The sequence below is a fragment of the Podarcis raffonei genome, chromosome 17 (assembly GCF_027172205.1).
Source record: "Podarcis raffonei isolate rPodRaf1 chromosome 17, rPodRaf1.pri, whole genome shotgun sequence".
Classification (NCBI taxonomy): Eukaryota; Metazoa; Chordata; class Lepidosauria; order Squamata; family Lacertidae; genus Podarcis; species Podarcis raffonei.
In genome coordinates, this window is record NC_070618.1 from 39,302,058 (window position 1) to 39,319,404 (window position 17,347).

Consider the following 17,347-nt stretch of genomic DNA (forward strand, 5'->3'; position numbering starts at 1 on the left):
CGACTCTGGGGTTGCAGCACTCATCTCACTTTATCGGCCAAGGGATCCGGCGTACAGCTTCCGGGTCATGTGGTCAGCAGGACTAAGCCACTTCTGGCGAACCAGAGCAGTGCACAGAAACGCCCTTTACCTTCCCGCTGGAGCGGTACCTATCTATCTACTTGCATTTTGACGTGCTTTTGAACTGCTAGGTTGGCAGGAGCAGGGACCGAGCAATGGGAGCTCACCCCGTCGTGGGGATTTGAACCCCGACCTTCTGATCGGCAAGTCCTAGGCTCTGTGGTTTAACCCACAGCGCCACCTGCGTCCTTCTGCGCCACCCGCATCCATATTTCCTTATTTCCTCCAATAACTTAGGTACACTTGTCAATGGTTCTTCTACAGAAAACATCACTTGCAAAGGCTTTTACCTTATAATTCCGTTGGCCCATCCATATCCCCTTTATGTCAGGATTATTTCTTATCCTCCGCATCAACACCTCTAGGACTGATACATGATTGAAGCAGTGATAGGGGGCCCAGTAATGGTAAAAGATGATTGCCTCAAAAGATGGCAGAAGGATATTTCTAAGTTTGTCGGGGGGGGGGGGGCAAAAGGCCAAGGATTAAACATAAGATACTTACGGATATAAAAGAAAGAGGCAGTTTTGCCCACCCAGACCTCAAACTGCATTATGAGGCTGCATGTTTGGTGTGGATTAGGGACTGGATAAAACTGGAATAGGAAGAAGCATTAGGTTTGGAAGGTCATGATAATAGATTTGGATGGCATGCGTACTTATGGTATGGGAAAGGGAAAGTGCACAAAGGATTTTACAACCATAAAACCAGGAAATCACTAATGAGGGTGTGGGAGAGATACAAAGATTTAATAGAACAAAAAAACACCTTGGTGGTTATCACCAATTGAAGCTTTGTTACTCAAACCACTTGGCAAAAAGGGGAAGTGGCCTACATATAGAGATTTGCTGAAAGACCAAGAAGGAAAATGGAAATTAAAAGATTATGAGGAAACATATCATTTTCAAAGTTGGTTACACTACAGACAATTACATGAGATGTACAAGGAAGACAACAAGAAAGGGTTTAGTTACACAACTTCTACATTTCAAAAGGAAGTTATAGAAGAAGAAGTGAAAATGCTGAAGAAAGCATATAGTATCTTGCTAGAACTGGAGACAAAAGATGAGGAGGTCAAATCGGTCATGATCAAATAGGCACAAGATATAGGACATAATTTGTGGACTGGGAAAACTGGAAAATAGATTTAAAATTTACAGACTGTTCTCTGTAAAATTACATGAAAATGATGTATAGATGGTATACAACACCAATACAGATAGCAAAAATGTATAAAACTGGGTCAATTACATGTTGGAATTGTAAAGAAAAAGAAGGGACTTTTTATCATATGTGGTGGGAATGTAGGGAAGTTAAAAACAAAACTTGGTAAATGATATATAATATATTGGAAAAAATGTTTAAATTGACATTTGTAAAAAAAACCAGAAGCATTTTTGTTAGGGATTGTAGGACAAGACTTGCTAAGTAAAGTAAAGAACTTATTTATGTATGCTACAACAGCAGCAAGAGTCTTGTTAGCACAACGATGGAAGAATGAGGAAATACCATCAAAAGAACTGTGGCAAGAAAAATTGATGAGCAAGGGATTCAGCTGCAATTTGGGAGCACATAGCACTGGCCTACTTTACAGGGTTGTTGTAACCACACAGGGCTGCTGAGCATCCGAAAGTGCCTGACAAACATTGAGCCTTCCATTTCATTGTGAGGAACAGCTGCAGCGCATCAGGAGGCGTCCCTCAACTTCCGTTTCTTCTCTCTCCTGCAGCCAAAGGGGCCGGGCTGGATTACCAAATAGGCAGAGTAGGTACTGGCCTATGGGCCCCACACTTTTTAGGGGTCCCGCGACAATGGATCAAAATAATATTTTGATCTTGAAAGAAAATGACAATCAAGCTTTCTTAGTTCAATGTTATTCCAGCGTGCGCATGAGGCCTGCCCCCTGCCCAGATTTTGACTGCCAAGGGGCCTCCACAGGGTTTAATTCAGCACTGCCCTGTGAACGGCCCAGTATACCTGAAGGAGCATCTCCACCCCCATTGTTCAGCCTGAACACTGAGATCCAGCTCCAAGGGCCTTTTGGCGGTTCCCTCCCTGTGAGAAGCAAGGTTACAGGGAACCAGGCAGAGGGCCTTCTCAGTGGTGGCGCCTGCCCTGTGCAATGCCCTCCCATCAGATGTCAAGGAAATAAACAATTATCTGACTTTTAGAAGACATCTGAAGGCAGAGGAGTAGGAAGGGGAGTAGATGGGTGCAGAACACCACAGGTGTTTCGTGAGCCCAATTTTTTTTTAACAAAAACCCTCATATTTTTGACATTTTGTCACCCCCCTCAGTGATGACACCCGGGGTGACCCACACCCCCCGCACCCGCTTCCTTCACCACTGGCTCTTCTTGTGTTCTAATTAAGCTCTTTAAGAGTGGGTGCATATCTGCACTGGTGCTTGTTTTTTGCAGTTCTACTCACACAGCACCTCAGCTTCCTGCAGTCCACATCAATAGTGGGCTGGAAACGAGCGAAATTATGTAAAAAAATTCATTCATAATAAATTCTCATTGTGAAAAACAGGTTTTAAGTGCTTATGCTCACAATGTTAAGTAAATAAATCAGAAAATAACACTTGCAACTGTAAGTATCTTATATTTCCTTCTTTTAATAATTTCAATTTGGGGGTGACAATAAATTTTCTACACTGGGTACCACCTGACTGTGCTACGCCACTGGGGACAGAGGGGTCTTTTCCCATTTATGAAGGAAGTGTCCCAAGGGTCACAATTTGGGAACGCCATTTACTTATTATAGATTGGAAGACCATATATAGATAAATATCTAATATACTAAAATGTTCTGTCTGCATATCTCCACCGCTCTCTTCATTAAACCTATGGACAGGCGCATGTCAAACTTTTGGTTAAAATAACTTTTGACTTGGATGCTGGCTGCAGGCTGATCACCACTGCATAGAAAGGGAAAACGTTACAGAATTTGCAAATATCACAACAGTACCAAAATATGTGGACTATTGCAGAAAAAACGACACATAAGTTGCAGCTCTCCAAGGGCGTGGAAAACCCATTCTATGGCACATGGTGGGATTTTATTATTTATACTTTGAATACAGACTTCATTGTCTGCACCATTATGTGAAATTTCGCTATATCGAAGGACTTCTGTACTCTAAATGTTAAATTATGTTGGAGCTGTGGGTCTTGCTCTGCTACTATACAGTTACTTATACTGTATACATTTCTGTTTCCCAAGGAAAGGATTTTTGCAACCCATTTTCTGAGAACCTTGTCAACACTTTTGTTTCTATTCTTCTGGGATACTTTTTGTTTCTGTTTCCCAGAAGTTTCTGGAGGGCAGCCTTAGTCATGGAGAGGGACTGAAAAGAAGCTAAAGGAAAGTGAAGAAAAGAGGATCTAAAGTTGAGCTCTGTGTAGCTGAGGAAGTGGAACCCTTTGGCAGTTTCTGATCATGAAAAGGCACCACCATTCGTTTGTTCACACATCACCTTTGTATTTCTTGGGTTTCCAAATCTTCAAATGTTAGCAGCAGCAGCATTCAGCGGAGCTGCCTGATGACTCTGGAAGGCTCCTCTCCAGAAAATGCTGTCTGGCAGCCACTGGTCTCAGAGATCTAAACCTCTGGTTGACTAGCTGGATGTGCGTGTGCACAGGCATGCACACAAAATAATTACATTTAGGACACCCATAGTTCTTTATTGGAATTGATTCCTATATGATTGCTGCTGCAAAGATTTTCTGAGTTTTATCCAAGTTTAATGACTCAAAAAAGAGGAAAGGGAAGGCTCTTGTGTGTAGTGTAGAAGCAAATGCGGCACTTCATATAATCATAGAATTGTAGAGTTGGAAAAGACCTCCAAGCACCATCTAGTTCAACCCCCTTGCAATGCAGAAATCTCAGCTAAAGCATCCATGACAGATGACCATCCAACTCCATGTGACAGCCCTTTAGATAGTGGAAGATGGCTATCATATCGCCTCTCAGTTTCCTCTTGCTCAGGCTAAACATACCCAACTCCCTCAACCATTCCTCATAAGGCTTGAAGTAGTCTGGCAGGAAAAGAGCCTGAAGCATGAATTTTAAAAGGGAGACAGTAGAATTTGAGGTACTAGCAGAGTTCCATGTAAATTTTAATAAACCAGATCTAGGGTGCTTTAACATACCCCTCCCCAGGAACAATTAGAGCTATCAAAATCTTTAGACATTCCTCTGACTAATAAGAGCCTTAGATCACCAGAAATCCTAAAAAGTCTCTAATAATGAATTACAGAATATTGTGTGTGTTGTTGCTGGGGTTTTTTCGGGGGGGAGGGATGATGAGCAATCTTAAAAGATGGGGGGATGGAATTATATTTATCTAGCAGAATTTCAACAAATAAAATGATGACTGTTCCAAAATTTACTTCTCTGTTTTACACATTGCCAATGGAGGCTCTACTTTATATACTCCAGTGATGGCAAAAAAGAGAGGATAGGGTATTTTCAAAATAAAAGCCCTAGGACAGCCAAATATTTTTGATATAAGGACAGTGGTACTGGTGGCTGGGCCATACCATATATTAAAAATTACTATGAGGCTTGATGTATTTTTTCAAGGAGGAAAATGGTGGGCAACACATCCAAATAGAATACCACTTACTGAATTGACCCTGGGAACTCAGCCAGCCAGAACTTACCCAGTCCTTGTTCCACTGGAAAGCCAGAGGAAGGGCCTGGGTTGTGATTTGTATACTTCTACTGCAGAACGCCATCCCCATGCCTGCTTGTGGCTGTTGTTCATGCCAAGGGGACTCGCAACTTGAGTTCCTGCCCAGTGAGGAGTGTGGCATCATCTGACATCTGGACCCAGCACTCTGCTTGATGTTTGAGGTTGCTTGTCTGCCATCTCCCCTGACCTTGGGGGAAGCATCCCTAGTGGGTATTGGGGTCCCCTGGTCTTTGGACACAGATTCCTCCTCCTCTGCCGATTCTGGACCAGGCTCGGTCCTGACAAAAAGGTTTTACAATGCTTCTGGGAAATGCTCGGCTTAAGACCAAGAGGCTTTCATTTTAATAACTGTGGTGGATCAAATACTGAGGATGTGTGTTTTTCTCATACAAACCTTGGGCACTGGAGGCCTTGTCAAGGGTTGCTCATTTAGAGGGGCACAGAGAAGAAGACAATCTCTTGGATATGAAGAGAAATGGCTTCTGTGACTCAGAGCAGAGGTGGGGGACCTGTGGGGGACAGTTGTTGGACTCCAATTCCTCACCACTGACCATACTCCCTGGCACTTTTAGTGTTAATGGGCCACACCTGGGGGAATGTTGGTTGCTCCAAAAAAATGGGATGCTATCCTCAGGGCTACACATCTGGTGCACAAGATTTAGGTACCAGGTAAGATTTTTCCTGTTGTCTTTGTCCATGGAGTTTTCTTGACAGGGATACTGCAGTGGCTTGCCGGTTCCTGCTCCAGGTGAATCACGTTTGGTCAAAACTCTCCACTATGACCTGTCCATCTTGGGTGCCCTGCTTGGCATAGTTCATAGCTTCTGTTACGGTAAAATCTGGGTGCGAGGCTGCTCTGCCACCCAGCTCGTCGGACTAAGTCCGCGGGTCCCTGTGGAGGAAAATGAGCTCAGCCGGAGACAGGAGCAAGCTGCAGAAGATCCAAGTTTATTGCGCAACAGGTTCAAGGCGAGATTGAACAGTGAGAAAGGGGTGACATGAACTTTTGAAACTTTTGAAACTCCATGTCCCAGAATACAGTGCAAAATACATCCCAGTTACATCATGAATACATTAAAGAGAGGTTGGGTTACACCGGATTAACATACAGAGGGAGGGGGAATATGCAGAGCTGGAGATATGCGCAGATAAGCACTTCCTGAGTACCGGTGATGAGAAGACAATAGTCCAAGTATGTAAAGTCTGCCACCTGGCATTGCCCGGAGGAAAGGCTTGGCAGAGTGATTTGACAGGATTAGGGTCTTGACACCTTGCTTGAGGGATTATGGAGGACAGGGGAGGTGTGATGGAGTCCTAGAGAAATTGAGCAAATTGGCACGTTGATTTTCTATGAATTTTATAGATTTTAGTCCCTTTTGACATTGACAATTGGAAATAAATTGATATATTGTAGCGAAGAAGAAGGTGAAGAAGACTTGCCTCCCCCTTCCGTATCAGCTTCTCTGAGTTATTCAAGCCCCTTCGCCACGGCAAGGCAGTGATCCATGAATGGGATCCTCAACTGATTGGTTCAAAATTGGGAAAGGAGTACGACAAGGCTGTATATTGTCTCCCTGCTTATTTAACTTATATGCAGAATTCATCATGCGAAAGGCTGGGCTGGATGAATCCCTAGCTGGAATTAAGATTGCCAGAAGAAATATCAACAACCTCAGATATGCAGATGACACGACCTTTTTATTTATTTATTTATTTTAATAATATTTCATTAAATTTTAACAAGAAAAAAGGTTACAAAAACAACAACAAAACAAACATAACAACAAACAACAAAGAAAATAAACACCAGAAAAACACAAAAACCAAAAATTCCACACAAAAACAGGGAAAAAATAAAAAAGGAAAAAAAAATCCCTCCCTTCAATTTCTACCATTCTTTTACTTATTTTCCTGACTTCCTCTCACCTCCCTCTTTGTATTCCATTTAAAAATTTATTCAGTAAATTCATACCCTCTTATCTTACCCTTAATAATATGTCCTCATATAATATTACTTCATATTTTCATTTGTAATCAAACCATTCTTGCAAATTTTTATTTCACCTTATTACTCAAGCCACTTCATTTTTTACATCAATTTCATTAATTTTATCTTATCCTCAAATCTCTAAAAATTCTAAATTTAAACCATATTTAACCTTTCTGCAAAAGCCAATTACTTCCTTTCCAGCATCTCTTAATATTTCATTAGCATTACACTAATTCCGTAAATATACCGTATTTTTCGCCCCATAGGACGCACCGGCCCATAGGACGCACCAAGTTTTTTGGGGGGGAAATAAAGAAAAAAAATTTATTCCCCCCCCCCAGGCGCTTGCGGGGCAGGCAGCGGGGAGAAGTGCTCTTCTCCCTGCCGCCCGCCTTGAAATCAGGTCCGGGGACAGCGGGGAGCCGCGCTGCGCCTACCAGCTGTCCCCGGAGATTGCGGGGCAGGCAGCGGGGAGAAGCGCTCTTCTCCCCGCCGCCCGCCTTCAGATCAGGTCCGGGGACAGCGGGGAGACGCGCTGTGCCTCCCGGCTGTCCCCAGAGCTTGTGGGGCAGGCAGCGGGGAGAAGCGGTCTTCTCCCTGCCGCCCGCCTTCAGATCAGGTCCGGGGACAGCGGGAAGGTGCGCTGCGTCTCCCAGCTGTCCCTGGAGCTTGCGGGGCAGACAGCCGGGAGAAGCGCTCTTCTCCCCGCCGCCCGCCTTCAGATCAGGTCCGGGGACAGCGGGAAGACGCGCTGTGCCTCCCAGCTGTCCCCGGAGCTTGCGGGGCAGGCAGCGGGGAGAAGCGCTCTTCTCCCCGCCGCCCGCCTTCAGATCAGGTCTGGGGACAGCAGGAAGACGCACTGTGTCTCCCAGCTGTCCCCGGAGCTTGCGGGGCTGGCGGCGGGGTCTCCCCGCCGTCAGCCTCCAAACCACTTCGGGAGACAGCGGGATGGCGGCGTTCCGCCTCCCTCTGTCCCCCGACCTTGTGGGACTGGTGCTGGGGCTCTCCTGAAGCCTGGAGAGCGAGAGGGGTCAGTGCGCACCGACCCCTCTCACTCTCCAGGCTTCAGTGAAAGCCTGCATTCGCCCCATAGGACGCACACACATTTCCCCTTCATTTTTGGAGGGGAAAAAGTGCGTCCTATAGGGCGAAAAATACGGTAGATTTATTACAAAAAGCATTTCTCATTCTAAATTTATCCAGCGTCCTTTTTCCTGGTTCCGGGTGATGTCAGTCCTTATGTCATTATATCCTCATCAGTCAGGTGTTCTAATATCTAAAGCTCTCAAGTCACTTCCAAGCCCCCTCTGCGAGTTTTCTTGTTTCTGCTTGTGGTTGCATACATCCTTGTTCCCTGTTGGATTCTTTCGCATTTTCTTCTCTTTCTCTTTGGGGAGCCGATCACCGGGGAATTCCGTACAGTAGTATTCTTCATTCCCTTTTATCCAATTATCCTATTCCCCGGTGTTGCACTCCCCAGTGTTTAGTTTGTAATCCAAAGAGTAATTGTTCCAAAAAAGATCTTCCACTTGTTTCACAGTCCCACCAGAGATAGGAATTTTCTTAAATCCAAAATTTAGCCAGTGTCCTCCAAATTCCATCTCCCAGTGTTGCAGCTTTTGGTCATGTAGGACTTGAATTCTCTGTGTCTTTTGAGATGCATTCACAATCTCTTCCATCTTTCTCTGCCCTTGCACTTGCTCTGTTAAACCAGTTTCCTGGATAGATTGTTGTGCAGTTTCTGTAACTGCATTTCCCATTGGCACCTCTTTGCTGACTGTAGCTGTTATATAGTCCATCTTTTGATTCATCAGAGACACTTTCTCATCCAGCTGTCGCAGCACATCATGTATTTTGTCCAGGGCAGATAAAACTTCCTCTCTAATCATTTCTGTCAAGGTCAGGGAGCTGGTCCCACGGTCTAATTTTCCCAGTTACTACGTTCTCTTTATAAATTGACACAGACACACTGGTAGGCTTCCTCTAGGGGGTGTAGTTACTTTTTGGCATCCATTTTTTAAATGTATCCAACAAGGAAGAAAAAAGAATTACTTTTGATTTTCAGATATTTTGTTTCCTTTCAATATAAAACAAACAGGCAGAAAGCAGCATTGGAATTATTATTTTCTTTTCCCTTTTCCAATTCTGTCAATTTTTCTATATTCAAATTGTAAGCATCACCGACAGTTTATTTCCTGTCATTCCGTCCCCAGGTTAGGGACAATGGAGACTTATTTTCTTAACTCACTCTCTGCAGGATTAGAAAGTTAAGTTTTTTCCCCCTTTCCTCCTGCTGTCTAGGGGGATTTGGTAGTAAAAATGCAGGAAATTTCAAACTTTCAATTTATCCGGCTTTTAGCTTGTAAAATCTTTGCTTTAATCTTTATACAAAGAACGGGAGGCGGACTTCCTGTTTGCACCTTCCCGTCTCGGGTCAAATTCAAAGGTATATTTTTAATCCAAAGTTTCAATTGTCCTACTCACGGGTTGTTGTTTAAAATCCGAATTGTCACAGGAAAAAGGACAGCGCTCTCCGACATCAGCTGTGCAGCTTCGCTCCGGAGAAGTAGCAATTGACTCTCAGCACCGCGCCAGCCCCCGTCTCACTCCGGAGCCCTTTGTAGGATTCCTTTGCTGAACGGGGGGGGGGGGGCGCAAACGGTGCCCGCCGAGTCCCACGGCCGCAGGCTTCTTCCGCCTGCGGTTTTCAAAAGGGTCCCCGCTTCGCTGCAGCGGTAGACCCGATTTCTGTGGAGCTGTCTCCCTCTGAGTCAGAGGGAATCCGCCATTGTCGGAGGCGCCGCCTCCAGAAGTCCGCAGATGACACGACCTTGATGGCAGAAAGTGAGGAGGAATTAAATAACCTTTTAATGAGGGTGAAAGAGGAGAGCGCAAAATATGGTTTGAAGCTCAACATAAAAAAAACAAAAACGAAGATCATGGCCACTGGGCCCATCACCTCCTGGCAAATAGAAGGGGAAGAAATGGAGGCAGTGAGAGATTTTACTTTCTTGGGCTCCATGATCACTGCAGATGGTGACAGCAGTCACGAAATTAAAAGACGCCTACTTCTTGGGAGAAAAGCAATGACAAACCTAGACAGCATCTTAAAAAGCAAAGACAACACCTTGCCAACAAAGGTCCGTATAGTTAAAGCTATAGTTTTCCCAGTAGTGATGTATGGAAGTGAGAGCTGGACCATAAAGAAGGTTGATAGCCGAAGAATTGATGCTTTTGAATGATGGTGCTGGAGGAGACTCTTGAGAGTCCCATGGACTCCAAGAAGATCAAACCTCTCCATTCTGAAGGAAATCAGTCCTGAGTGCTCACTGGAAGGACAGATCCTGAAGCTGAGACTCCAATACTTTGGCCACCTCAGGAGAAGATAAGACTCCCTGGAAAAGACCCTGATGCTGGGAAAGATGGAGGGCACAAGGAGAAGGGGATGACAGAGGACGAGATGGTGGGACAGTGTTCTTGAAGCTATGAACATGAGTTTGACCAAACTGCGGGAGGCAGTGGAAGATAGGAGTGCCTGGCGTGCTCTGGTCCAGGGGGTCACGAAGAGTCGGACACGACTAAACGACTAAACAACAACAGCAAGATTTTTCCTATTCATCTGGTAATTTCATTTATTTTAGTTTCTTCTTCTTCTTCTTCTTCTTCTTCTTCTTCTTCTTCTTCTTCTTCTTCTCCTGTCATTCACCCTGAGGTCCCAGGGCAGGTTACAACAATGTTAAACACAACATTAGCAACAATTTAAAACAACATTAAATCTCAAAACTAGGGTGCCTCCTAAATATATATATATATCTCAAGTCAATTGTCAAATGCCAAGGTAAAAGGTTCTACTGTTTCAGGTCTGAGTGCTGCTGCTGCTGTTAAATGTAAACCACTTTGAAAATTTTTGCTTAAAAACACCTCAGGGGAAAAGAAAGTAAGTCAGGGGCATAAGCAAGCAAGCAAGCAAGCAAGCAAGCAAGCAAGCAAGCAAGCAGGCAATGATCAATCCCGGATTCCGTAACTCGTCTGCCAATCTTAGGGACTCTAGATGAGCGGCTCTTTTACGCAAGCGCCCTCTAGAGGGCAAAGAGAGATTTGCATACAATCGAATAGCTCCCGTCCCTTCGCACCTTAACTGATGGATGCGCTTTCCAGGTCCCTGCCGGGTGGAGCTGCCGCTTTTGCCTCCCCCCCCGCGCCGTCTTTTGCTTCTGTTCTTCACTTTCGTTTCTATTCTTCTGGGATGCTTTTTGTTTCTGTTTCCCAGAGGTTCCTGGAGGGCAGCCTTAGTCATGGAGAGGGACGGAAAAGAAGGTAAAAGAAAGTGAAGAAAAAATGATCTAAAGTTGAGCTCTGTGTAGCTGAGGAAGTGGAACCCTTTGTCAAAATTACAAAGTGAATTAATACAACCTAAAAAGAAGACCATCTCTAAAATGTACAATTTGCAGTTAGAGTGGGAACTGAAGGATGAAACAACCAAAGAAGTAATGATAAAGTGGGCAAAGGATTTTGGTCATACAATCCAACTGGAAAATTAGGAAAGGTTGTGGAAGGTGGATATCAATTTCACAGCTTGTTATATGATAAAAGAGAACATGATGAAAATGTTTTACCCCTGGTACCTCACTCCGGAAAAATTGGCTAAGATTTACAAAAAGCAGTCAAACATGCTGGAGATGTAAGAGGGAACCTTTTATCACACATGGTGGGGATGTAAAATTGTAAGGAAATTTTGGAAAGAGGTATATGAGGAGCTGTAAAAATTATTCAAGATTTCGTTTGCCAAAAAGCCAGAGGCTTTTTTGTTAGGCCTAATATCAAATGACATTCCCAGAGATAAGAAAAATGTATTCCTTTATGCAACAGCAGCAGCCAGAATACTGATTGCAAAGAACTGGAAGGGGGAGGAAACGTCCAGGGGTAGGCAAGGAAATAATAAAAGAATCAGCTGAACAATAATTAAATTATAATAACACAACAAGACAGAAGAAGTTAAAAAAAAATTGAGATCACACATGGGTGGAGGGGAACGGGGTATAGGGGAATCTGAAATATTATTTATAATATAAAAGCTTTAATATAAAATTTCTAACTGTATTGTATTTGTATACAGCAAAGAGAATTTTAGAGTAATTAGGTATATTTAAAATTACTTAATTATGTAATAGGTTTACGTTAGAAAATGAATATGGATGTTGAATTTGATGTTTGTAATTTTTATTTTTTCGGTTTTGGAAATAAAAAAATAAAAGAAATAAAAAAAAATAGTTATCTCTCAAGTCAATTGTCAAACGCTAAGGTAAAAGGTTCTACTGATTCAGGTCTGAGCGCATGGCTGCTGCTGCTGTTGTTAAATGTAAACCACTTAAAAACCCCTCGGGGAAAAGAAGGGGCATAAATAAATAAATCTGTAATGATGATAATGATAATCAATCCCGGATTCCGTGACTCATCTGCCCATTTTAGGGACTCTGGATGAGCGGCTCTTTTACGCAAGCGCCCTCTAGAGGGCAAAGAGGGGCTTGCATCCAACCGAATAGCTCTGTCCCTTGGCTGCTGAGCTGATGGATGCGCTTTCCCGGTCCCTGCCGGGTGGAGTTGCCGCTTTTGCCCCCCCCGCGCCGTCACGTCCGGAGGCGGGTTTGCCGGGTTTGCCGGGCTTGTCCGAGCATGTTGCTTTCGGTTTCCCCGCAGTCCGCCTTGAAAAGCCTGCCGCGCGCCGCCCAAAGTCCTCGCTGCGTTTGTTGGGGGAGTCCGGGAGCTGGAGATCATCCGGTGAGTTTTACTTGGCCAACTGGGGGGGGGACCCCGGGAGTTTTCTTCTTCTTCTTCTGCCCCCCAGCGCTCAAGGGGGCGGGTGGAGGAGATGAACTGCTGAGAGGAAAATCGCAAGGTTCTCTTCTTCGGTTTTTTAAACCCTGGGAGGTGTGCGCTTTGCCACCCGGTTTTGTTTTGCTTTCCCCCTCTGGAAGCGCGTCCCAATGATTTCCTGCACTTGCTCCCGAGTTTGTCGGTGTGCATTGGGGGTTATAGCATGTAAATCGCTTTCCTAGACCGAAGCCCGTCAGGTTGAGCCTCCTGCTTTCCGGGGGCGGCCGGCCGACGCTCACAAAGTAGAGCCTGACAGCGAGGACCTTCCCTTGTTCTTGGTCCCGCTACTTAGCGCAGTATTCAAAGGTCTACTGCCCCAGACCAGGGGGCTCCATTTGGCTCGCATGGCTGTTGATCCTGAAACCCCGTCAGCCAACTTAATTGTATGTTTTAGACTTTGAGATTCATGAAATTGTATACTTGTTATCAATGTATGTTGCCTTGGAAATGTTACTGTCTTGAAAGGTCACTTAGAAACAGCTTAAACCAAAAGATAAATAGATTGAATAGTGTATCCAACATAAAGCCATACTGTACTTTGAGTAGACCCATTGACATTAAAGGACATGATTAGTGCTGGCCCATTAATTTCAATGGGTCTTCTCAAAGCAAACATTGGATACAACCCAGTAAGTTTTGTTAATAGGAGAGGAAAATGCATATTGCCCCACAATGCAGTTTTAGCAGTTTGTTGTGTCTCTAGGCTCATCCTCTCCTGTTGTCGTCTTCTGCTTATTTTTTTTTTAAGCACCAGCCACTTGTCTTCTGGAACACGCTGCACTCCCTTCATCACTGGGTTGTCCTTTTGAGTTAACTCTCTAGTTCTGTGACGTTGTGTGTGCATGTGACAAGAAGAGCATTCTACATGTTTCCATGCTACATTCACACATTGTGCTTCCTGCTGTTTCATTCTTGCATGCCTTTTGAACTAGGATTGAATGGAGATTTTTTTCCATTGCCAGATGATGAGAACAACACTTTTCAGAAAGCTTTTCACTGTGACTCCAGAAACCCTTTATGGGCAGTGGATTTGGACCCTATTGGATCTGATGTGAAATTATAGATTGCTGAGAGAGAGAGAGAAAAGGCTGTGGTCCAGGGCTCCTGTCCATCGCTCTGGGAATGGGCATAGCCAGGGGGGCAGGGCCCTCCCGCGATACACAAAAATCATTTTAAAGCATTGAAAGTACTCAATTAACTGAGGTTCTGCCCCCCCCCAAAGCCTGCCCCTTTTGGGGGATATTTTTACCCATGATTTCCCCCAAACAACTCAGCAACTCTTGAGAGGGAGGGGGCAGCTGTCCCCCTGCCTCACCTTGGCTATGGTCATGCCTCAGTCTGATTTTGTGACTGGGGTGGCCAGAGGTAGTACGCAGAGGGCCATTCTTCCTCATCCCATTGTCAATCTTTTTTGGTGAATTTAGAAGTTTATCCAGAATGCCCCACCTCTGCCCACAGAGAGTGTCAACATACCAAGGATTTGCTCCTTCAAACGGCACCTTGAACCAATTGCTGCCTGGGGGGCAAATGCCAACTTCAGCTGCCCTGGCCCCTCTTGCTGCTCCTGTTCCTGCGCCAGGTGTACTGCTGCCTGTTGAGAAGCCAGGAGGCGGAGCGGGCTAGTCTTGCCCTGGAGAGAAATTGTAAGAACTTCGCTGCATTTGCAGCTGTTTCCAGGGAGAAACCTCTGGTGTGGAGAGTTGCTTTGTGGTGGGAGTACAAATGCAATTTGTGCTCAATTCATGGTGTATCTGGGTTGTTGCTGTTTTATATTTTTATTGACGATTTATTCTATTGTACTTTTGTATTTAGGCTGTAATTTCTCCTTTATCAGTCTGTTCACTGCTGGTGTGGGGGACTGATGAATTGTGCATGGAAGTGTTATGCATGCAAGCCTGGGTGGAGCTGTTACCCCTGGTGAAGAGATGAGCTTTTCTCTTCTGCAGCTGAGACTGCTGTGGCATTCGTGTGAGCTGAAGCTCTGTCTCTCCACATGTAGGGGAGAACTGCGCTCATGTTATTGCTTTTCCTTATGGCCCAGTGCTGCGGTTTTAATCCCTGCTTGCGTATATAAAGATTCTAATGTTCTTTTCCTCTGTGCCAGCTAGCCATGGCAGCTCTGCAGGACTTCCAGACATTTGTCTTCCTCGATCTTGAAACCACCGGCTTGCCCCATGACCAGCCTCACTTGGCTGAGCTCTGCCTCTTTGCTGTGCACCGCCGTTCACTCCAGTGCTCTCCGCTGCCGGGCACCCCCCAGCTACCCCGCATCATAGACAAGCTCACTCTCTGCGTTGATCCCCAAAAGCCCTTCACCCTTGAAGCAGAGAGGATTACTGGGCTGAGCAACCAAAACCTGGAGGAGAATTGCAAAGCAGATTTCAACCGCGGTGTGGTGGAGATACTAAAAGGGTTTCTGCAGCGGCAAATGGGCCCAATCTGCTTGGTGGCTCACAATGGCCTTGGCTTTGACTTCCCCCTGCTTCGTGCAGAGCTGTGGCGAGTGGACACTGACCTGCTCCCGAGCACCGGCTGCCTGGACACACTGCCAGCCTTGAAGGAGCTGGAAAGATCTCCTGGCATGAGCTACCAGCTTGGGGCACTCTTCCGACATTTCTATGGACGTGAGCCTATTAGGGCCCACTCAGCTGAAGGTGATGTGGTCACTCTTCTGCTAGTGTTTCTTGCCAAAGCCCCTGAGCTAATGACATGGGCAGCTCGTAATGCACAGAGCTGGGGGGAGATTCGGCCTATGTACCTCCTAAGCAGAAGCAGGAATTGATAGCAAGAAAGATGACATGACCTCTTTCCCCACAAGTGCACATCCACACAGATCAAACCTTGAAGTGTCCTCCTGTACAGGGCTACTTCCTGTGTGCAGTGGAAATGTGGAAGACTTTTGCACTGTGGGAAGTTAGTGGTGTACGGCAAGGACTCTTCTTGTGCCCAGACCTTGGTTTGGGGGGTGTGCCTGCAGCATTTCTAATCTTGTGTTGGACACCTGTTGATAAAGTGGCTAATTTCTTATCTATCACTTCAGCTCTGGGTGGGGTTTCAAGGTCAGCTGCCTGTTAAAGGAGCACTGGGATCCCATACAGTCTCTGAGAATGTTTGTAAGAGATAACAGGGGCTTGGAAAGAACCACAGCATAGATCACAGCCAGTGAAGGCCCTGCATCCCAGCCCCTATAGGAGTCCATCCACTGCTGTTCTGAGGGGTTCCTAGGGTCTGAAGGAGCCATAAGTATTGCTTATTCTGTCTGTAACCCAGCTAGGATAAACACCTCCTATCCTTCACTCATTGGTTTGGTCACTGCCTTTGGAGCCAGCAAAAGTACCAGTCCTGTTGGCAACACGCTGCGATGACCAGCCTCGGAAGGGCAGGCAGATGCAGCAGGTGGAGTGTTTGGCTTGGAGTTGTGGGGCTCAGTGTCACATCTCCACCATAAATCTCAATGGGTCACTTTGGGCAAGGCACTACCTCTCATGCCTGACGGGCGCAGTTTTTAAAAGGTGAAACCAGTGTTGCCTAAAAATGAGTTTTAGCTACATTTTAGTAGGTTATTGAAATTACTTTTGTAACTGCTTTGAAATAGCTTAGGGGTTTAGAGAAGCTGTCCTGGTTTCTGATTTGATCCCGGAATGTCCTGCTTTTTCTTAGGATGTCCCTGTTTTCATTGGAGAAATGTTGGAGCGTATGGCAAAGGAGTGTTATAAGGATGAAAGGTACTAAATAGATATTTGGTAGGATAGTTTAGCAATGATGCTTCCCTGTTTCAGATAGAGGGAGTCCCCAGGACACATTCTTCCCACTCCAGACATCTTCTATTGCGGGGGGGGGGGTGGCTAACCTTTGGACTCCATACTTTCCACCCAGCATGGCCAACAGGGATGATAGAAATTTGTGGTCCAGCAACATCAGGGCTTCCTGTCCCTGGTCTAAAGGTACTTTGATGCAGCCACGTTGCTAACAATAGGCAGTGCCTGGGTGGGCTACTGCTTGGAAGCCCCATGTATGATGCTCTGAACTCTGAGGCTGTAGTCCCATACACACAGTTCTATGGGGTTTTCTGAGCAGACATGCCTCAGATTGCACTGCCAAGGAAACAAAGGGTATGAATGTGATAAAACAAATTAACAAGAATAATTTATCCAAACTTTTTTGTAAGGGAATTCATTTTTATTTGGGGGGGGGGGATAAGGCACAACCTTCTCCCATATGTCTACAGTGGTGCCTCCGCTTACGAACTTAATTCGTTCTGGAGGTCCATTCGTAACCATTCATAACCCAAGGTGTGCTTTCATTAATGGGGCCTCCCGCTGCTGCTGCGCCCCCAGAGCATGACTTCCACTCGCATCCTGGGGCAAAGTTCACAACCGGGAGCATCTACTTCCAGGTTAGCGGAGTTCATAACCCAAAGCATTCGTAAGGAGGATGGTATGTAACCCAAGGTTCCACTGTATTTACTGAAGTAAAAAGTCTATTCACTAAATTTGGTGAAAAGGTGATAGGGAGAATTATTTTTGAAATGTGCATGTATGGCTATCTTTCTACAACTCCACATTATAAACAATTGTGAGGTTTTTGCATTGTCCCTTCTTACCTACAGAAAGACAACAGATGCCAAGGATTTTTTTTCTTCCTGAGGTTATATGGAAGTAGGGT

General features: G+C 45.2%; 1 protein-coding gene across 2 annotated transcripts; it reads left to right on the plus strand.

Moving 5' to 3' along the window:
* Positions 1-12,424: 12,424 nt before the first annotated feature.
* TREX2 (three prime repair exonuclease 2) lies at positions 12,425-15,709 on the plus strand. Of its 2 annotated transcripts, none has more exons than XM_053371025.1 (2): positions 12,425-12,586; positions 14,787-15,709. In XM_053371025.1, exons 1-2 carry the CDS (start codon positions 12,482-12,484, stop codon positions 15,462-15,464), a joined length of 783 nt encoding a protein of 260 aa, XP_053227000.1. In that variant the 5' UTR covers positions 12,425-12,481; the 3' UTR covers positions 15,465-15,709. The 2 variants fall into 2 exon arrangements, with proteins under 2 accessions (XP_053227000.1, XP_053227002.1); XM_053371027.1 differs by having other exon boundaries at positions 12,426-12,586; positions 14,791-15,709.
* Positions 15,710-17,347: the final 1,638 nt, after the last annotated feature.

What these genes read in the sequence shown, in the direction of transcription:
- TREX2 (XM_053371025.1), top strand. Translation starts at nt 12,482, where the DNA reads ATGTTGCTTTCGGTTTCCCCGCAGTCCGCCTTGAAAAGCCTGCCGCGC. An exon ending in CGGGAGCTGGAGATCATCCG is followed by an intron (nt 12,587 to 14,786) that starts GTGAGTTTTACT and finishes CCTCTGTGCCAG; the next exon opens with CTAGCCATGGCAGCTCTGCA.